Source organism: Neoarius graeffei, chromosome 17, assembly GCF_027579695.1.
Source record: "Neoarius graeffei isolate fNeoGra1 chromosome 17, fNeoGra1.pri, whole genome shotgun sequence".
Classification (NCBI taxonomy): Eukaryota; Metazoa; Chordata; class Actinopteri; order Siluriformes; family Ariidae; genus Neoarius; species Neoarius graeffei.
The window spans coordinates 11,023,344-11,046,790 of NC_083585.1; the positions used below are offsets into that span (position 1 = coordinate 11,023,344).

A 23,447-nucleotide genomic window follows, 5' to 3' on the forward strand; every position below is an offset into this window, starting at 1 on the left:
GTGATCTCTGATCCAGTATCCAGGAGGGCGTGGAGGGTGGCTATACCCTCAACCACCACGGTGGTGTAAATGCGCTTAGCATTGCCCTTCCTGACTAGGTCACCTAAGAACTGCATCAGAGGTACGTTTCGTGGGTGTGCCTTCACCACCAGGGGAGGCTCTACATCCTGACCATCGCCTGCGGTTTCACAGAAATCTTCTCCCCACTTCACGAGATATACTCGTGGTTCCTGGCCTAGTCACGCCAACAGGCGGACTTCGACATCCTTCTTGGGCTCTTTTGTTTGTTTGGTTGAGGAGTTTGACTGGTTTTGTAACAGTTTCCGAAATTCAGCCAAGCAGGCCTTCATAGAGTCCAGTTCTGAGTGGGACTCATCGGGTTGGTCTGAGCCACTGGGTCGGCTACCTTTGCCCCTACATTTAGGGCTACGGTCGGAATGCTCCTGCCATCTCTGGCCAGAGCGGGGATTACGATCTTGCTTCTTACCGTTTTGTTTCTTATGACCCTTTTTGTATGAGGACCGGTTGCCATAGTCACTATAGCCTTGCCCTCGGTCCTTCTGGGCCTTACCTTGCCGCTTCTTTCCTTCACCCTTATGATGGTTCGGTGAAGGGCGGTTCGGACCAGGATTTCTCCGATTGGGTCCCCCTTTTGGAGCTTCCCTTCCTTCTAAGGTTAGCGGGGGCCCATCTGCACCCTGGAGACTGAGGACTCTGGGATCATCCTCATTCCCGTTTGTGGGTTTGATGATGGTCTCCCAGGTAATTTGGGCTAGCTGCCTAGTTTCCTTCATCGAGTAGCCATTTTGCCGACACATCAGTGTGACTTGATTCCGCACGCATGGGTGGAGGTTATGTAAGAAGAGGGATTTGAAACCCCTATCTTCTTCCAACCCTGGTGCATTGCTACCCTGGAAGTAGGCACTGCGTAGACATCTATAATACTCACAAGGTGCCTCAGTCCATTTCTGCCTGATTTGTATTGCACACAACATCGCGGAGGTTTCGTCCGTGTACGGCGCATATTCTTCTCTCATGTAATTGCGAAGTTTCGAATAACTATCGCGAACGTCTGGTGGTGCTCTGGTGGAGGTCTTCCAGACCAGTTTAAGCTTCTCTCGCACTGTGGCTCTCGGTAGGTCCATCAGGCATCGGTCAATTTCTCGTAAATAATCATTTACGTTGGTTCTTTTATTATTGGGATTGAATCGCTCGATATCTTTGGCAAGTAGGTCAATTTGCCGTATGCGGAGGGCTTGGTGCGCGTCCTTACGCGACCCCCTTCGCTCTCCTGAGTGCTCACTATCTGAGCTACTCTGGAATTGCTCCCGTTCCGCACGAGAGTCGTAGTCTGATTCAACCGAAGGCAGATCAGGGAAGCTGTAGCACACTGACCTAGGTGTGCTACGGGCCTGGGCTCGGGATGAGCGCAGGGCGACTCCACCCTGGCTAGACGACGGCGGAGTCGTGTAGCGAGTTGATGGAGGTTGGCGGGATGCCTGGTGCTCGACCAGGTAATCTTCGGTGTCCAGTTCGGACGCCTCTTCCCGCTCTAAACTTTGACGCATAGTTGGGGGTCTCTCACGCCCCTCACGCCCTTCTTTGGGGTTCTGCTCCTTGGCAGCCCTTCCGGCGCCTTTCTCGGCTTTCTCTAGCCTTTCGGTGCACTCATCGAGGGAGTCCTTCAAGAGGCTACACTCCCTAGATAAGTCATTGACCTCGGCTGTCAGCTCGGCGTTGCTGGTGGTCAGCCTGTCAACCTCTCCGCACAGGGATCTGATCTGTTGATCAGTATCCTGGAAGTGTAACAGGAATAGTTTACCTAGTGCATCTTGAACACTGATTGTTGTTCTCTTTGGATCTCTCATTTGTGTTATTGAGTGGATTATGTTCTCCTGGCAATCATGCCTACTCATGCCCCTAATGGTTGCCCTATCGGAGTCAGAGCAGTGAATGAGGTCTGCGATGACCTCAAAAAGGGACACATCTTGCTCGTTGTCTTCAGTCTCTGAGACACGAGGGGATGCCATTTTACTTAAATTGGGTATTGGGTAATTAATCAATCAATGAGTTAATTATTAATCAATTATTATTAATTAATATTAACTATGTAATTAATTAATTAACAAGGTTTATTTGTTTGGAAATGTTCTCTTATCCTAAGTTATCAATAGGTTGTGAGAATTTGTGATATGATTATCACATTCCTGTTTTAACACACCTGGGGTTAATCAAACTGGTAGTTTATCTGTTGCACAATACTTAAGAAGTCGACAGACCAATCGGCCTCACACGGGGCACCACTTATGTACGTGTAATTAATGATTATGTATATGTAGATTGGTATAAGTGATCAATCTTTAATAATTAAATGGATTCAATCCCATTGAATCATTTAATTTGACTCATTTGAATTGAATCCTACCATGGAATCAGTCTCATTGAATTGTTTGAAGTGAATCATTCAAATGAATCATCCAGTGAGTCATTCGGTGAATCACTCAGTGAATTAAATGAATCAGTTTAGTGAATCAAATGAATCATTTGAAGAATCATTTCAAATTTGATAATTCAAATTTATCACTTACCAAACTGCATCTAATTAATTATTCATACACCTTAAGAATTCTTTGACGATGTGGGCGACTTCCAGAAGATATTGGGACAACAGACACGACACCACTTCAATTCTGATAATAATGGAGTTTATTATAAAAAGATAAAAAAAAGGAATTAATAAAAAAGTAAAATGAAAAGTTAATAATTGAATGGCAACAGAATGAAATCTCAGAATGGAACAATGTTTCTCTGAGTATATATGTGTGTGTGTGTGTGTGTGTGTGTGTGTGTGTGTGTGTGTAACTCCACATGTGTGTGGGGTTAGAGGTTAAAGCTCTGGAATGTGGTGTACCAGGAAGAGCCAACGTGATATTGATCTAAACTGAGATCCAGAGGACCTCGTGTTGAGAACAAAGGAGGAGGAGGGGCTCTCCCTAAGCATACAAAGGCCCTCTTTGGAGGCAAAACATTCTGAAATCTTAATGAGGTCACAATATGAGTGAGTTAAATGAAATTAGAATGTTAGGAGAGAGAGAATCATGCAAAAAACTTATTGATTAACCAAATTAAAATCAATAGTACCAAATAATAGGGAATCAAAAATAATAAATCAGTGTACACACTTATTCCTGACCATAACTTTACACTTAGTGAATTAATTACTGTCTAGACTAATATTATTTATCTGTGCCCAGTGCCAGCCTTAATTCAAAAGTCTCGCCTTTCTGTAGCAAGCGGAGAATCTCTGATGAATCAGATGTTCACAGGAGCCTGGAGAGGTTCTTTGGAGAAGCTTCGTAGTTCGTGAGGAGGAAAGTTCTGTGCACGAGTCTAAAGAAGTGGAAACCGCCGTTCTTCTTTAAAAACTCAGTAGACTGCTTTCACTTGCAGCTGCGCGAGCGTAAAAGAAAATGGAGGAAAAACCGGTTTTTAACTCATTTGAGTTGAAGCTCGCGTGTTTCCGGTATCTGCCGTGATCAGGAGCAGACACAGAGAGGAAATCGCATTGGAGCGTGTTTCAGACGGTCCGATGGTGAGCGTCTCTCTATGGTCCGTTCTCCGCTGAGTCCAGACACCAGAGACACAAAATGGTGTATTCCAAGCACTTTTGAATCTCATGGAGATGATGTAAGTGATCCCGCCCAGGCGTGACGTACTCATGCGGAAGTTGTAGTTCTTAGACACAAGATGGCGGCATGATACCTACAACATGGTCAAACACACCTCAGTTAGCATCCCACGCTAGCCTTTCTTTTGCTAGGCCATAGGCCTCACCACGTGGTCAAACACACCTCAGTTAGCATCCCATGCTAGCCTTTCTTTTGCTAGGCCATAGGCCTCATAACACACCTTAGCTAGCAACTAAAGCTAACTCTCTTGTTTTACTTAGAAGCACGTGGTCACCAGGCCTTTCACACACAAACACATGCTAACTAGCCTTCCTTTGCCTTAGCTAACAATACAAAGCTAATTCTTTTGTCTTAGCAACCAAAGCTAACTCCCTTGTTTTTACTTAGAAACACGTGGTCAACTCCCCCCACACACACACCTAGTCAGCATTCAAAGCTAACTCCTTCGTCGTAGGCCAGAAGGCTTTACACACACACTACATGTTTCATGTTTAATTTCCCTTTAATACACATACTACATGTTTCATGTTTAATTTCCTTTTAATACACACACACACACACACACAAACAAACACACACACACACACACACACACACACACACATACATACCTCACTGTTTGCTGAAGATTTCAACTGTTATTATTCAATTTTATCTTTGTTATAATAAATTCAATTATTATTGAAACTGTGTGTGATTATTTTGTTGTCCCAGTATTTTTGAAGTTGCCCAAATCTCAAAAAGAATTCCAAGGTGCATATGAGTTATGTAATACGGTAAGTGATCATAATAATTTGGAACATACCATAATTTAGCTGTTTGATAATTTATTATTAAGCATCAAAATTATTTAATGAGACTGATTTAATGAGATTGATCACTTAATTACTAATTGCACCTACATATTAAATTGGTGCCCCTTGTGAGGAGATTGGTGTGACTTCTTGAATATTGTTGTAACAACAGATAAACTACCAGTTTGATTCAGCAATTGCCAAGGTATATCCCCAGGTGTGTTAAACGGTTAACAGTAGCATGATAACCATATCACAAATATTAATGACCTATTCATAACTTAGGATAAGAGAGCATTGTCAAACAAAACAAACCTTATCAACTGATTAATTAATTATGTAGTTAATATTAATTAATAATAATTAATTAACAAATTAACTAATTGATTAATTGATCATCCAACATAAGCAAAATGGCATCCCCTCATGTCTCAGAAGCTGAAGACAACGTTCAAGATGTGTCTCTCTTTGACGTCATCGCAGACCTCATTCATTGCTCTGCCTCCGAAAAAGCAAACATTAGGAGCATGAGCCAGGGTGAATGCCAGATTAACATAGATAGCTCCATAAAACATATGAGAGATCCAAAGAGAACAACTATTAGTGTCCAAGAGGCACTAGGTAAGCTATTCCTGTTGCACTTCCAGGATACTGATCAAGAGATCAGACACCTCCGCGGAGAGGTTAAAAGGCTGACCACCAGCAACACCAGAGCTGACAGCCGATGTTAATGATTTATATAGGGAGCGTGAGCTTTTGAAAAGCTCCCTTGATGATTGCGCCGAGAGGCTGGATAAAGCCGAAAAGGCTGCTAAAAGTTCTGCCAAGGAGCAGACCCCCCAAGAAGGGTGCGAGGGGCGTGAAAGACCCCCAACAATGCGCCGAAGCTCAGAGTGGGAAGCGGCGTCCGAACCGGACACCGTGGATTACCTAGTCGAGAGCCAGACATCCCGCCAAACTCCATCAACTTGCTATACGACTCCTTCGTCGTTTAGCCAAGGTGGAGCTGTACTGCACTCATCCTGAGCCCAGAACCAAAGCACACCCAGGTCGGTGCGCTACAGTATCCCTGATCCGTCTTCGGATGAATCAGACTACGACTCTCGTGCAGAACGGGAGCAATTCCAGAGTAGCTCAGATAGTGAGTACTCAGGAGAACGAAGAAGGCCGCACAAAGACGTGCACCAAGCCCTCCGCATACGGCAAATTGACCTACTTGCCAAAGATATTGAGCGATTCAATCCCGACAATAAAAGAACCAACGTAAATGACTATTTACAAGAAATAGGCCGATGTCTGATGGACCTGCCAAAAGCCACAATGCGAGAGAAACTTAAGCTGATCTGGAAAACCTCCAGTAGCAGCGTTCGTGCTTTTTTATAGACACTACCCCCAAATGTTCGTGATAGTTATTCAAAACTTTGCAATTACATGAGGGAAGAATATGCGCCGTACACGGATGAAACCTCCGCGACATTGTGTGCTATACAAATCAGACAAAAACAGTCTGAGGCGCCTCGTGAGTATTATAGATGGCTACATACTGCCTATTTCCAGGGTAGTAACGCACCCGGCCTGGAAGAAGACAGAGGCTTCAAATCCCTCTTCTTACACAACCTCCATCCATGTGTGCGGACTCAGGTCACACTGACATGTCGACAAGGTTGCTACTCAATGAGGGAAATTAGGCAACTAGCCCAAATGACCTGGGAGACCATCGTCAAACCCACAGACAGGAACGATGATGACCCCACAGTCCTTAGTCTCCAGGGTGCAGACGGGCCCCCGCTAACCCTAGAAGGAGATAAAGCTCCAAAAGGGGGACCCACCCGGAGGAATTCCGGTCCGAACCGCCCCTTGCCGGGCCATCACCAGGGCAAGCGGAAGAATCGGCAAGGTAAGGCCAGGAGGGACCGAGGGCAAGGCCATAGTGACCATGGCAACCACCCCTCACATGAAAAGGGTCATAAGGAACAAGGTGGTTGGCAGCAAGATCACCATCCCCGCTCTGGCCAGAAACGGCAGGAATGCTCTGACCGTAGCTCCAAACGTAAGGGTAGAAGTGACCGACACAGCGACTCAGACCAACCTGGCGAGCTCCGCTCAGAGCTGGATTCTTTGAAAGCCCAGTTGGCTGAGGTTAAGGGACTGTTACAGAAGAGGTCAAACCCCTCAACAGATAAAACAAAAGGGCCCAAGAAGGGTGACGAAGACCACCCGCTGGCATGACTAGGCCAGGAACCGCGAGTATATCTCGTGAAATGGGGCGGAGATCTCTGTGAAACCGCAGGCGATGGTCAGGAAGAAGAGCCCCCCCCCTGGTGGTGAAGGCAAACCCACAAAACGCGCCTCTGATGCAGTTCTTAGGTGATCTAGTTAGAAGGGGCAACACTAAGTGCATTTACACCCCGTGGTGGTCGAGGGTACAATCACCCTCCACGCCCTTCTAGATACTGGATCGGAGATCATGCTCATGTGTGCTAAAGTCTTCGCCACCATCTCTCAGACACGGCTCTCACAGGGTGACCCTATCCCAACCAAACCCTGCAACATAAACTTGGTCAGCTTCACGCGAAACAAAGCCCCAGTAACAAAAATGGCATGGTTGAAACTCACATTCCAAGGCATGTCAATCATACATCCCACTTACATCTGCTCTGTGGGTATGGAAGAACTACTGATTGGCCAAGACCTACTCGATAGGTTGGCGCCACTCATTGATTGTCGTCGCAGTCAACTGTGGGCCCAAATCATGACCCCACAGTCGTTGGATCCCACAAAACATGAACAAGCCCGTTGCGATGAGATTAGTGCAGACACCGACCAACCAAGCGCCACAGGAGACCAAATATCCGATGAGCTTCGGTTCATGTCTTTGTATACCGAGTCTGGTGTCGAAACACCCGACATCGTGAATCCCCCTAGTGGCCACAATTCTTTGGAAAATCACGCCTCTTTCCTTTGCTCCCTGAGCAACTCAACCTCAGCTATCGTATGTACTGCCCTACCCTATCAGGTGAAGCGCGAGTCAATGGGACAATGGTCCCCAACGCAGCTATGACACTTTGGTCTGAGAAATCAGCCATCAGCCAGACCTTGTTTAACATGCTGTGTCAAAGCCGTTCTTGCCCCGTATTCGGGCAGAAGAGCCACCGACTTCTCTCTGCCGAACAACCCCAAATCTCTGTTAAGGCTGTTGGCGTCTGTGCCGTAACCATGACAATCGGAACAAGAGAGTTCCTCCATTTCTTGAGCGTGGTCCCTCAACTCTCCAATCCACTTTTCATCGGAGCAGACATTCTGGTTAGGCTAGGAGCCCAGATAGACATAGTAAACCGGGTAATCTGGACTCAAGCCAACATCAACAACCACCCACTCCTCGCTGACCCTGAGCACATGTGCTCGGGACAGACCATCTCTCAGGCATGCCAGGTAGCTAGTGAGTTTGACGTTGATATTCCCGCTAGGACGGCCGGTTTTTCCCTTAAGTTGGTCATTCTGAGGGGTCAAGAGCTTCCAACTTCAGAGGCTTTCTTCCAACTTTTGCCCCTATTTCTGGAACGTAACCTAACAGTTTGTGGCACTCCTCTGCTTGAACTGAACCACGTTCGTCTTACCTCCTGGTACAAAACTTGACAAACACCCCTCTCACCGTGCCTGCTTGCCGCCCCCTAGGTCTGCTGATAGATAGATCATTCCATGACTTTGAACTAACAATTCCAGTCATAGGCGAACTGCCTCTTTCTTTGGTTGGACTAAAAGACAATAGAAACGCTTTCTTTACCGTCCCCAATAACATGATTCGCATCGAGCCACACGACATGCTGTGCGATGACAGAGTTTTCATGGCCAAAGTCGACACAGCAGAGGGCATGATGGTATATGCCCTCTCCTCTCAGCCGGGTGAAAACATCCCTGCGTCAGACGCTGTAGATTCCTCATTAGGCGAACCATACCCAGGGTTTGAACAGGAGGTCCAACAACAGCTTACTAAGGCTGATAGCCTAACCTTGGACGCTCAAAGACAACAACTCCGCCAATTGTTTTAGGATTTCAAGGACACTTGGTCACGGGACTCTAATGACTGCGGAGTCACCGACCTCCACACCGTACGAATCCCCACTGACCCGGATACACAACCAACGTTTGTGCGCCAGTACAAAATCCCTTTAGCTGCTTATGACTCTATCCAAGGGATCATAAACACTTTGCTGGAGAAGCAGATCATTCGAGAATGTAATTCCACCTACAATTCTCCCTTGTGGCCCGTGCTGAAGCCTAACGGCAAATGGCACCTCACCATTGACTACAGGCAGCTGAATAAGCAAGTCCCCTTGTCAAGGTGGCCAATGATATCTAGACCAAGAGCTCGCCAAGGTGAGAGACACCAAGTTTTTCTCCACTGCCGACGTGGCCAGTGGATTCTGGACGATGAAAGTCGATCCTAAAGACCAGTATAAACTAGCGTTCTCCTTCGCAAATCAGCAGTTTACCTGGACCCGATGCCCTTTTGGGTACTCCAACTCATCAGCGGAATTCAACATATTCCTACACAAGGCTATGAGTGATGCTGCTGCTCGTGGAAACTTGATTCATGTTGACGACATCCTGATCAGATTGCAAACGTTTGAAGCTCATTTAATCGAGATTTGACATGTCCTTACTCAGCTTGCTAACGCTGGAGCCAAGCTCTCCATTACTAAGGGCCAGTGGTGTTGCACAAAAGTTGAATATGTTGGCCTGCTCGTGGGGCCTGATGGCATCGAACCCCAGTCAGGGAGAATCCAAGCCATCCAAGACATTAAAGCCCCCACTAATGTGTCAGAACTTAGGAGCTTCCTAGGCATCTGCAATTACTCCAGGCAGTTTATTGAAGACTATGCAGAAATTGCGAGACCACTCACAGAGCTTCTCCGAAAGGATAAGGAATTTCAGTGGGACAGTCCTCAAGAACATGCTTTCAGAGAAATGAAGCAGAAATTGTGCTCTGCCCCCTGCCTCGCTTATCCAGACAAGGACAAAGCATTTTACCTTGAAGCCAGCTTCTCCACTCACTGCTTAAGTGCTGCCTTATCACAGCAGTATGATAAGGACAGGCAAGTCGTCGCATAGGCTAGCTGTTCACTTAGTAGTGTGGAGCTTAAATTCTCAGACTGCGAGAAAGCCCTGTTAACCACTGTTTGGGCCGTTGAACATTTCCGCAGCTACATTGGTGGTCAGAAAGTGGTGATAGAGACATCTCACCAACCTGTCTCTTTCTTAAACAGTCAGAGGCTAAGAGACGGAAGGGTGTCCAATAGTCGCATCGCGGCATGGATGATGGCCTTACAGGGCTACGACATTGAGGTGAAGTATGCCCAGAACCATAAAATGGCATTGGGCCAAGGCTTAGCCGACTGCCAGCACTGTGATTGCGGGCAGGAGACAGGAGAGAATCCTGTCCTCATAACTACACCTTCCTTTCCATCAGACCACCACTACTATGATGATAACTCATGTAAAGACCTTCCCATGGTCTACGTAGATGGTTGTTCCACTCGCCATGAGAATGAACTGTGAGCCGGCATTGGTATCGTTTGGACAGTAGGCCCTCTGAAAGGACAATACAATACCAGTACCAAATCGGAGCCAGGACAAGCCAATATGCAGAGATAGCAGCAATGCTCATCGCTTTGCAGCAAGCTAGCGAAGTGAGCATTGGGCAACTAGTCATCTGCTCTGACTCCACCTATGCCCGTCACAGCTTCATTTCTCACTTCCCCACATGGAAAATGAATGACATGAAAAATGCTAGAGGAAAAGGAGTGAAACACTCTGAACTTTTCCTGGCATGTGACAAACTGGTGGCAGGCCAAGGAATGACCGTGTACTGGAAAAAGGTGAAAGGGCACTCTCAGGTCCCTGGACCTGATAAAATTAGCAACGATGAAGCTGATCGCCTCGCCAAAGCAGGAGCTGTGGATGGCCCCCCCTGGGAGTTCCAGGAGGGATGGCTCCCTGAGAGACTGTGCCACGTCGTGAACGCCATTACTCGCTGACAGGCTAGAGAAAGGCGCAAAAGACCCTGAACCCCAGTCGTTGACCGTCCATTTAGGTAGACAACCAGGCGACGCAGATCTGGTAACTATGCAAGAAAAGGACCCAACTATCAGTCAGATTCTCAACTTTGTTACAGACCCAAGGGCATTCCCCTTATCAGAAGTGGCGCTACAACAGTCAAAAGACCTAAAACACCTCTATAACCTCCAGCACTGCCTGAAGCTTGAGAAAGGGCTCCTGGTGTACATGCCTCGTGGCCAAGGACCACCCCGCTGGGTTGTTCCCATGGACCACAGGGGGATTGTCTTGCAATATGCTCATGACAGCCCATGTGAAGGCCATAGGAGCGCTAGGGCCACCTACAAGACCCTTCAGCCAATAGTCTATTGGCCTTTCATGATCAAAGACATAACCGAGTATGTCAAGGGATGTCTGGTCTGTTGTCAATTTCGCCCATCCAAACCGCTAAATAGAGCTCCCCTGCAAAGTCGCAGAATTACCTTTCCCTGGTCCAACCTCCAAATGGACTGGATCGGTCCGGTCCCAAAATCTTCCCGGGGTAACAAATACCTCTTTACCGTCACATGCGCTTTCACAAAATGGATAGAATGTCTACCAGCCTCTAATGATACCGCAGAGACTACTGCTCTCCTTCTCATGAACCATGTGTTCAGCCGTTGGGGCCTTCCTCTATCCATTGACTCAGACAAGGGCACCCATTTCACTGCTGGTGTAATGGCTGCACTGTGGAACGTTAGGCGTTGAGGTGAAATTCCATATCGTGTACCACACTCAATCCTCTGGTCAGGTTGAACGAGCCAATCAAACCATTGTGAGCATGCTGCAAAAGTATGTCACCCACCATGGTAAAGATTGGGATGTGAAACTTCCCTTGGTGCTAATGGCCGTCAGGTCCACCCCTCATCGCACCCCTGGAGTCACACCTTTTGAGATGATGACTGGGCGAGAAATGGTTCTCCCACTGCATCTCCTGTACAGACCAGAGGACATGAGCATCGCCACTGCATACACCGCACATCAATATGTCGTCGACCTACAACGCCACCTACAATCCACCTTTGCATGGGCCCAAAAGAATCTCGAAACGAGCGTGAAAGGACAAAAGGCCTACTATGACCGAAAAGCCTCCCATCACGAATATCAAATAGGCGACAAAGTCCTCTACTTCAACTTTACCAAGCCGGTAGGAGTCTCAAAGAAGTTCCTACCACACTGGTTGGGACCTTTCGAGATCGTGGGAAAACTGTCCCCTGTCGCGTATCACATTAGGACATCCAGGCCTAATCAAATGCCCTCCTACCGGGTTCATAGCAATCAAATCAAACCTTTTGAACAGTCCTCATTCCAAAAAGGGGGTGGACGATAGTTAGGCCCATCCAGTCCACCCAGCTTGTATGCCTCACTCACCCATAAGCGTACACTAACACTCCCAATCACATTTACCAACCCAATAAAACAAAAACCCTTCTGTATGTTACAGAATGGACTCCCTCGGAATCCTGTGCATCCTCCTCACCTTACAACTGAGTCAGTCAAGTGAGGTGGTGGAGCCTGGCCCCCCAGCTGGCATCATCCTGCAGGAGGCTCCTGGGCTCCTTCTTACAAACTGTCGCATTCACACTCAACGAGTATACGCCTGACTAGACCCATGGGACGTATACCGTAAACACCTCAAGTCACTACCACAATCAATCGATGATAACGGACCAAATGGTGAGATCTGGAATACAGTTGAACATGCTAAACGCACCACTATCCACATGCAAGAGCAGTTACAAAAATTCTTAGTCACCGAGGAAGAGCTGAGCGGTAAAACACATCAGAAAAGGTTCCTCGGGGGTTTACTTACCGCTGCATCTGCCATTGGGTCCTTGTTCTCTATTGGTCTCTCTGCAGCCAACTCAGTCAGTCTGAGTACGGTGAAAAGAGAAGTTAGCATTCTGAAAGAGGAAATGCCAGAGATCTGAGAGAAACTGCTTTCTCAACAAGAGGAGCTGCAGGGCTTAGGCAAAACCCTGCAGGGAACTATACTAACTGTTAACATGCATTCTGCTCTAATCTATAACACTGTGCATGCCATAGACAAATTGGCCGAAATAATCAAGAGCGAGATCAAATACATCCGAGTAGCAAGGGATTTAATGCAAGACCTGCTTAGAGAAATTAGCAGCTCAATCAGTACCCTGAGTAGTGGTAAGATCCCACCGTATCTGATACCCCTTAACATGGTAGATAAAATACTAAAATCTGCTACTACTACTAACGTGTATTCATCACAAATACACCTGGCATATAGTCCTGGCAGTGCTATCCCCATTTTTGTGAATCCACAAGACTTGGAGATAGGTTTCATGCTAAACCTACCCGTCATTGAGAAAACCAACATATATAGACTCAAGTCTGTCCTCAACGTGGGTTTCTGGAAAAACAATGTCCGTATACACATACAGACACCACCCATGGTAGCATTCCATGACGACAACCCCTCTGTCTACTTTATTCCCAACCTAGAGATGTGCACCGCCACTGAAGACATCCACTGGGTCTGCCCAAGCAACCCAATTGTTAGAGACACTACAGATCGCCTGTGTGGTTTGAGGGTACAAGCGCCCGAACAAAAGTGTGTAGGTCAAATGTCCATAAAGGACGAGGACATGGAAACTAGAGTAGAGAGAGCTGGTAATCGGTGGGTTGTTAACACTCCAAAAACTGAAGTCTTGATGTCATACGACCAGCACGACACAGCCACCAGAATGAAAATCCCAAACCAAACGGTGTTCCTTAGTGTACCACAGGGAGCCACCATTCACGTAGATGACATCACCCTACACCATCTTAGTACTGACAGGTACGATTCGGAAATTGAGATGATGGATGCATTCGAAGGTTATGATCTGGAGATCGGTAACACCCTCCAACAGCAATTGCTGGTTGAAGGGACCAAAACGGTGAAATTTAGTTTGGGTCAGAATGGAATTTCAACCATAGTCTCCCAAACTCGGATCCGAGAGTCACTTGACCTAGGATCTATCATAAGTCTGATTGTTTTGGGACTTCTTCTCTGTGGCTGGGTCTTTTCTGCTGGTATCGCATGCATGCTACACAAACGAATAGCGATGCTATACGCCAAGCTGGATAAAGGGGTCTGCGTTCCTGACAGCTTCGGCCATGGTAGCGCACGCTTTCTGGCTAAACCATCTGCTGCCGTTACCGTACCAGATTAGATTAACCCCTAACCACTAACACTTCTTTTCTCTACTCCACTTCCTCTCTTTTTCTTGTTTTATTATTTTCTTTGGGTAGGAAATGAAGTCTTTATGTAGTGTTCACTGAAATGAAGTATATACGTAGCCTGCACTGAAATGAAGTATATATGTAGTCTTCACTGGAAAAATATGTAACGTTCACTGTTTGAACTCTGAGCAGCTGGATTTGTTGTGTATTACAGAAACCTGGTTGAGCCCTGGGAATCTGAGCCCCCTGACAGAACTTTTACCACCCAACTGTTCATTCTTCATTGGCGCCGAGTCCTTTTTCCCGCGAGTGCCGGCGTTAATTACTAATCCTTTTTTAACTTTTTTTCTATAAATAAATTTCCAGTATCGTCTTCATTTTTATTATACTGTCGCTTTCATTTTTGTACTTTTCACTTTCGGTTTCCTTTTTCCGGTTTTTTTTTCCGGTTTTTTCTCTTTCTTTTTTCGGAAGAACGCCGAGACCGGAAGCTTTCTTTTTCTCTCCTCCTGTGTAAAGTCCACAAGCGGAGGCCATCTGATCTGCTTTAATATCAACAGATCTTCATTTAAGGTACGTGAATCTTTTCATCATGGCACACCTTCAGCCTGTTCAGTGTGCTGAGTGCAGGATGTTTAGTCATTCTTCCTCCGTCACTAGCGATAGCTCTATTAGCTTTACTTGTGATAAGTGCAGATTAGTTAGCTCTCTGACGGAGAAGATTACAGTGCTAGAAGCGCGTGTCCAGGCTTTAGAGCAGGTTAGTGAGCGTGAGAACAGTGTAGTTTCTGTTAGGGAAAGTCTGGACGCCCTAGGTGGAGTTAGCAATCCCCCAACTCCGGCATTAGAGCCCTTACAGCGGGGCGAATGGGTGACGGCTCGGCGGCATAAGCGTAGAGCCAAAGCTACCGCTGAGGCTCGCCCACGGGAGCACCACTCCTCTCCGCGCCACGTGTCGAACAGGTTTGCTCTCCTTAGTGATGCACCCACTGAGAAACCTGAAAGAGCTCTGGTTATAGGGGACTCTATCATACGGCACGTGAAATTAGCTCAGCCTTTAGGGGCACCAGCAGCTTTAGTCAGGTGTATACCGGGAGCCAGGGCGCCGGACATAGCAGGTAATCTTAGGGTCCTAGGCAAGCACAGGTTCTCAAAGATAGTTATCCATGCAGGAGCTAATGATATACACCTTCGTCAGTCTGAGGTTACTAAGAGTAACTTTGTAGAGGTGTTTAAATTAGCGAAGGCGATGTCCGATGCTGTAGTATGCTCTGGCCCCATCCCAATGTGGCGTGGCGATGTAGCTTACAGCAGGTTATGGTCGCTGAACTGCTGGCTGTCCAGGTGGTGCTCTGAAAACAGTGTGGGCTTTATAGATAATTGGGCTAATTTTGAGGGCACTGCTGGCCTGTTAGGGCGGGACGGTATCCATCCCACTCGGGAAGGTGCTGCTCTCATTTCCTGCAGCATAGGTCATAGTCTCAGAACAGGCCTAGTTAATTTCTGACAATCCAGAGCCAAGGCCAGGGAGCAGACGAACAGGCTAAACCGACTGTCTGCTAGCTGCACAGAGTCATCACTCAGGGCCCACTACATCGAGACTGTGTCTGTTCCCCGAGCTCAACAAAAAGGTAGAAATTTTCAGAGAGTTTGTTCCAGTAACCTAATCAATATAAAATTAGATCAGACTGACTGTACTGCTGCTGCCAGCACCTTTGATCTAAAGGTGGGGCTATTAAATATTAGATCTCTTACATCTAAAGCGCTAATGGTTAATGGACTCATTACTGATCAGGAGTTTAATGTACTGTGTTTAACAGAAACATGGATTAAGCCAAATGAATATATAGCATTAAATGAAGCGAGTCCTCCTGGATACAGTTATATACACCAGCCTCGTCTAACTGGCAGAGGAGGAGGCGTCGCGGTTATTTATAACGATTATCTAGGTGTAACACACAAACCTGGTTATAAATTTAATACATTTGAAGTTCTTCATACTCATATAATGTATGTAGCCTCGAAAAATAAGTCTACCCAGTTAATTCCATTGCTTATTATTTACAGGCCCCCGGGGCCATATTCTGAGTTTCTTTCTGAATTTGCAGATTTTATCTCAGATTTGGTTATTTCCTTAGACAAAGCTTTAGTTGTCGGAGATTTTAATATTCACTTTGATAACCCAGAAGACCCTTTAAAAACAGCGTTTGTGTCCATCTTAGATTCAGTCGGGATTAAGCAGAATGTCATAGGACCGACCCATAATGGTGGTCACACCCTTGATCTAATACTAACATTCAGATTAAACGTAGACAATATAGTCATACTTCCACAGTCTGAAGTTATCTCAGATCATTGTCTCATCTCATTCAAAATATGTCTGAGTAATAATATATGCACCTCACCACGCTACTGTATTAAACGTACTTTCACGTCAACTACTGCACAGAGCTTTATAAATGATCTCCCAGAGCTGTCAACTTTGATTGGGTCACTGTCAGCCCCTGCAGAACTCGATCAGGCAACTGAATGCTTAGAGTCAACATTCCGCCATACTTTAGATAATGTAGCTCCTCTAAAAAGGAAAATGGTCAGAGACAAAAATTAGCACCCTGGTATAATGATGACACTCGCACATTAAAACAGACCACTCGAAAATTGGAACGTAAATGGCGTCAAACAAAATTGGTAGTGTTCAAATTGGCGTGGAAGGAGAGCTTCCTGAATTATAGAAAAGCTCTTAGTGCTGCGAGATCAACATATCTCTCCTTCCTAATAGAAGATAACAAAAATAATCCTAGATTCCTATTTAATACTGTAGCAAAATTAACCAGGAATAAGTCCACTATCAACACATGCACACCTGCAGTATGTAGTAGCAACGACTTCATGAATTTTTTTAATGACAAAATTGAGAATATCCGACAAAAAATTCAAACTACTAATTTAAGGTTAGACAATGAAAGTGACCTTGTAGTTAACAATATAACTGTATCAGATCATCAGTTAGAATGTTTTACTCCCCTAAAAGAAACTGAATTACTCTCATTAATCTCTACATCAAAAGCCTCAACTTGCGTACTAGATCCCTTACCGACACATCTATTCAAACAGATAATGCCTGGAGTAATTGAACCGCTTCTAAAAATAATAAATTCTTCTCTTATGATTGGCTATGTACCCAAATCCTTTAAACTAGCAGTTATCAAACCCCTGATTAAAAAACCTGACCTTGATCCCTGTCAGCTGTCCAATTATCGGCCAATATCAAACCTCCCCTTTATCTCCAAGATCCTTGAAAAAGCTGTGGCACAGCAGTTATGCTCATATTTACATAGGAATAACATCCATGAAATGTATCAGTCAGGATTTAGACCTCATCATAGCACAGAGACAGCACTGGTTAAAGTAGCAAACGACCTACTGTTGGCGTCTGATCAGGGCTGTGTCTCGCTACTTGTGTTGCTTGACCTTAGTGCAGCATTTGATACCATTGATCATTCCATTCTTCTGGATAGACTAGAAAATGTTGTGGGAGTTAAGGGAATGGCCCTCTCCTGGCTCAGGTCTTATCTAACTGATCGTTATCAGTATGTTGATATAAATGGTGATATTTCTAGACGTACCGAGGTAAAGTTTGGTGTTCCACAAGGTTCTGTCTTGGGTCCACTGCTTTTTTCTCTATATATGTTACCTCTGGGCGATATTATTCGTAAACATTGTATTAGTTTCCACTGTTATGCTGATGACACACAGTTGTATGTCTCTGCAAAACCTGATGAGAGACACCAGCTTAATAAAATTGAGGAATGTGTTAAGGACATTAGACACTGGATGCTTATAAATTTCCTTCTGCTTAACTCTGACAAGACTGAAGTACTTGTGCTAGGACCACATACAGCTAGAAGTAAGTTTTCTGATTACACAGTAACGCTGGATGGCCTTTCTGTTTCTTCACGTGCAGCAGTAAAAGACCTCGGAGTGATTATTGACCCCAGTCTTTCATTCGAAACTCACATTGATAACATCACCCGGATAGCTTTCTTTCATCTCAGAAATATTGCAAAGATAAGAAATTTAATGTCATTGCATGATGCAGAAAAACTAGTCCATGCTTTCGTTACCTCCAGGTTGGATTATTGTAATGCCTTACTGTCTGGATGTTCCAATAAGTGCATAAACAAGCTCCAGTTAGTTCAAAATGCCGCAGCAAGAGTCCTTACTAGAACTAGAAAATATGACCACATCACACCTGTCTTATCCACACTTCATTGGCTCCCAATCAAATTTCGTATTGATTATAAAATACTACTATTGACCTTTAAAGCACTAAATGGTCTCGCACCACAGTACCTGAGTGAACTTCTGCTCCTCTATGACCCGCCACGCCTACTTAGATCAAAAGGTGCAGGCTATCTGCTGGTACCTCGTATAGTGAAGGCTACATCAGGGGGCAGAGCCTTTTCTTACAAAGCCCCACTGTTATGGAACAGCCTTCCAAGTAATGTTCGGGAATCAGACACAGTCACAGCATTTAAGTCTAGGCTGAAAACATATCTGCTTAGTCAAGCCTTTTGTTAATGGTGTTTATGAGGTAAAGGAGTAGGTCTGGAGGGTCCTCAGACATAGAGTGTTTTGGTAAACTGGGATGTATGGATGCTGTCAGTCCCCACTCGCTTGCTCACCCGAGTTTGTTGACAGTGCAGTGGCTGGCTGCTTTATGTCCCGGGGCTCCCTCATGCCTGTGTTACCTTCTGGCTCTCTCCTTTTAGTTATGCTGTCATAGTTAGTTGCCGGAGTCCCTGCTTGTACTCGGTGCAATATGTATACTGTTCCTACTTATTCAGGTGACATTGGGCATACCTAACCACCTGTGTTTTCTTTCTCTCCCCCCCCCCCCCCCCCCCCACTCCAAATCTGTCCCTCTGAGTTACATGGAGTCAACAGGAAATCTTTTGGTGGAGACGGTGGGGACCTCGACTGGCTATCGTAGCCTGCAGGGAATCGGCCGTCAGACATTCTGTCGCATGTCCCAGACCCGGTGAAATGTAACTGAATTGTCTTGGCCAGGCCTAAGGGTCCCATCTGCATCTCATCATTGCTGAGGAGTGTGCTCCCATCACCCAATCTAGCATCCAGCCAGAGCAGGTCATGATATATTTTTTTTTTTACCATATTAACATGCCATTGTGTGTCATGCCTGATGTAAAGACTCTTGTCTCTGCGAGCCTACCACACAGATTTAATACTTGTCATTTTTAGGGCATACCTAACAACATGTTTTCTTTCTCTCTCTCTCTTCTCCCCCCCCCCCCCCCCCAATCTGTCCCTCTGAGTTACATGTTGATCCTGGGATTGAGATGCTGGCCTCTTCTGCCCCTCGGACCTGCTTGATCCATCCTGGTGCCCTGTGTCTGGTCGGAGTTTTATCGCACCGCTCCTGTGAAGGACGGCCCCATGAGGACAGTTGAGGGTTATACCTGTTAAAACTGTTAATATTATAGTCAGGCTGTCTGTTGTTGCCCAAATGAGGATGGGTTCCCTTTTGAGTCTGGTTCCTCTCGAGGTTTCTTCCTCATGTCGTCTGAGGGAGTTTTTCCTTGCCACCGTCGCCACAGGCTTGCTCATTGGGGATAGATTAGGGATAAAATTAGCTCATGTTTTAAGTCATTCAAATTCTGTAAAGCTGCTTTGCGACAATGTTTATTGTTAAAAGCGCTGTACAAATAAACTTGATTGATTGATTGATTGATTGATTCTTCAATGCACCGAGAACTTCGGGGCGTGGTGGTGGTTTGGCTTCTGTTTTTAAAAACTCCTTGAAATGTAAGCAGCTGCAGTTGGCGCAGCACGCTAGTTTTGAAATTAATGCCTTTGAACTTATCTCCTCGCAACCATGTCTATGTGCTGTGATCTACCGCCCCCCCCAAATATAATAAGGACTTCATACTGGACTTCTCCCAGTTTTTGTCCGGGGTCATGACCAAATATGATCGTGTGGGTGATTTCAACATCCATGTTTGCTGTCCGTCCAAACCACTGTCAACTGATTTTTTAAATCTTATTGACCCTTTTAATCTCGCTCAATCAGTGACTGGCCCTACCCAAATACACGGCCACACGTTAGATTTGGTGTTATACTTTGGGCTCCCTGTGCAAAAGCTGAATATTCTCGACGCAGTTTTCTCAGATCACATGCCGATATGTTTTGAAACCACAGTCACAAATGTGCCAAGTGCGGGCGCCCCCGTGAGTTGCCGCCACATTATTAACTCTACCACAACTCCCCGTTTCTCTGCTGCTTTCTCTGTGGCTGGGCCCCGCGACCCGGCTGCTTGCGGTGATGTTGAACACTTGACCTCTTTCTTTCACTTGACGTGCAGCTCCATCCTGGACTCCATTGCGCCTTTCAAATCCTGGCGCCCTAAAACTAAGCAACAACCTTGGCTGACAGACGTTTCCCGTGCTGTCAGACGAGAGTGCAGGAGGGTGGAGCGCAGGTGGAAGAAAGACAGACTGCATGTGTCACTCGAAATTCTGAAAGAATCCTGGGCAAAATACCAGAAAACTGTCAAAACCGAGAAAAACAACTATTTTTCAGACATTGTCCAGCGAAATTGTGACAAACCCCGCATTCTGTTTAGCACCATTAACAGTGCGCTTAACCCCAAACTGCATTTAGCTCTGGACACCTCTGTAAATGCTGACCAGTTTTTAAATTTCTTTGTCTCAAAAGTTACTAACATCAGAGCTACTATTGCCCCTCCTTCCTTTGACCCCTCCATCAAAATTACATCCACTGCCACTTTGAATCAATTTGAACCAGTATCTCTGGCTAACTTAACCAAAACTATTGGCCAAATGAAAGCCTCTTCTGGTCAAACAGATGTATTACCCTCTTCTCTTCTTAAGCAAACACTTGAGTCCACAGGCCCTAGCATCTTGAACATCATGAACTGTAGCCTAACCTCAAGTTGTGTACCACAATCTTTCAAGCATGCAGTTGTACAGCCACTAATCAAAAAACCTAACTTAGACACCACAATTCTTTCAAACTACAGACCCATCTCCAAGCTTCCATTTTTATCCAAGGTCCTTGAAAAACTGGTACTCCAGCAACTGCAATCCTTTCTTGACACCTATGGCATCCTGGAACCTCTTCAGTCAGGTTTTAAAGCACTACACAGTACAGAATCAGCGTTACTCAAGGTTTTTAATGATCTTTTATTAGCTACAGACTCTGGTCACCCTGCGATTTTAATTCTACTTGATCTCACTGCTGCTTTTGATACTGTTGATCACAACATTTTAATTTCACGTCTAGAACATTGTGTTGGCATCAGAGACGCCGCCCTTCAATGGTTCAGATCCTTCCTTTCGAATAGAAGTTTTTCTATTTGCTTGGGAGACTCATTGTCCTCCTCTGCACATCTCTCCTGTGGTGTCCCGCAAGGTTCCATTCTTTCCCCTTTACTCTTTTCCTTGTATATGCTCCCCCTTGGCTCTATTTTTAGAAAATACAATGTTTCCTTTCACTGCTATGCCACAAATATATATGCCCTTAAGTCACAACGACCCCCACTCTTTCAAACGTCTGCTAAACTGCCTGGAGGATATTAAAGCCTGGATGGCCCTAAATTTTTTAAATTTTAATGAGAGCAAAACTGAAATTCTAGTATTTCAGCCTAGCGCTTCCCGTGGCCGACACATTGACCTTGGCCCTCTTGGACCCTACGAGAAAGGTACTGCAAAAAACCTTGGCGTGTACTTAGATTCCCTCTTTAAAATGGAAAAACAAATAAGTATGGTTGTTAGATCTAGCTTTTATCAATTACGGCTTTTATCCAAGGTTAAACCTTTTTTATCTTTTAAAAATTTCGAAATGGTCATCCATGCATTTGTCTCCTCACGCCTGGACTATGGTAATGCTTTGTATGCTGGCATAAGCGCTACTGCCCTCTCACGCCTACAACTAGTTCAAAATGCTGCAGCCCGCCTTCTTACCAAAACAAGAAGGCGTGAGCATATTACACCGGTGCTGGCTGCCCTCCACTGGCTCCCTATACAGTATAGAATACATTTTAAGATTCTTTTATTTGTTTTTAAATCTTTACACGGGTTGGCACCATCCTACCTGGCTGATCTTTTAAAAATTCACACTCCCGCCAGAGCACTGAGGTCAGCTGACCAACTACTATTAGATGTGCCCCCCTCCAGACTAAAGAGTAGAGGGGACAGGGCCTTTGCTGTCATTGGCCCTAAACTCTGGAATGAGCTCCCTCTTCACATCCGCCTGGCCCCCTCCTTGTCTGATTTTAAAACCTACCTTAAAACACATTTCTATGCACAGGCTTTTAACTCTATAAGACCTTAGTCTCATCTGTTTTAATATACCTAGGGCTTTTGAGGTTTTATTTTATCTATCTATGTCTGAAATCCCGCTTTTAACCCATCTTTTATTGGCAAAATTGTCACTTTGTTTTATTCTTTTAATATACTTATATTCCATCTACTGTAAATAGCCCCCCTCTTGTGCTGGTATTTTATTATTGTTCTCCTATGTGTTTTATGGTTGTTCTCAAGTCCTGTGTGTCTTTCAAGTCTTGCGTGTTTAGGGCCTTTTGTCAGCACTTTGGTCAACTGCCCTGTTGTTGTTTTTTAAAGTGCTTTATAAATAAACTTTGACTTAAAGTAATGATGGACTATCGTTTCTCTTTACTTAGTTGAGTCATTGTCAAATAGGGCTATTTACTTGTTTTTATTCACTGTTTGATGATCTCAAATGCATTAAGAAGGCAAAAAATTCCACCAATTAACTTTCAACAATGCTATTTCGCAGTGTTATTTCATATATATTTTACACACACACACACACACACACACACACACACACACACACACTGCAATATATATATATGGAAAAAAATTAAGAGACCACTTCAGTTTTTTCTTAAATCAGCATCTCTATGTATGGCTACCATTTCATTCCTGTGTGTGCTGGAATTCCAACACAAGCACACCTCATTTTACTTAATGACATATTGCGTAAGTGATCACCTGAACTAAATCTTATTTAACGAAGAAAAGTATGAAAACCATTGCTGTGGTCATCAATATCCTCTTGCAATAGGACCAGTTTGGATGGCAAAAACCAGTGCTAGTAGTAGTTTAAATTTAATTGGAATACAAAAATATCTGTTAATTTTGCCAAAAGAGTTAAAAAGAAAAAGTTTTGATATGAGAGAGAGAGAGAGAGAGAGGGACAGACCTCCATAGGATACTGCTCTCCATCAATAGTGTGCTCTGATCCTGGCCCACCATTCTTGCCCCAATGAAAATGGACTTCCACTGCTTTGTAAGTTTCTGAAAGCCCTGCACCAGTAATCACAGCATCACCTGGTAAGGTAAACTTGACTGGGAATAGAGAAATAATGAGTAAATCCACAACCCACTTTAATGAATCTTATGCTACCAATTTAAGTAAATAATCCAGATAATCAGGTCACAACAGACACTTGTCAAAGATGAAAAACATACTAATCAATGAAACCTTTACATACTATTATTTTTTCTATTTTTAAGTGGTGTATCACAATACATATACTATATACAGTAAGTGTTTTGGGATTCAGATTTATATATTTAGCATATATAGTGTCTTGCAAAAGTA

The 23,447-nt window shown here is 44.9% G+C and overlaps 1 protein-coding gene across 1 annotated transcript in view; it reads right to left on the minus strand.

Annotated features, from left to right (window-relative positions):
* Positions 1-23,447, minus strand: part of ca4b (carbonic anhydrase IV b) — a 70,774-nt gene that overhangs the window by 24,475 nt on the left and 22,852 nt on the right. Inside the window, exon 4 of the mRNA XM_060898022.1 lies at positions 23,046-23,191. Coding sequence (XP_060754005.1) covers positions 23,046-23,191 — 146 coding nt within the window. The remainder of the gene's footprint in view (positions 1-23,045; positions 23,192-23,447) is intronic.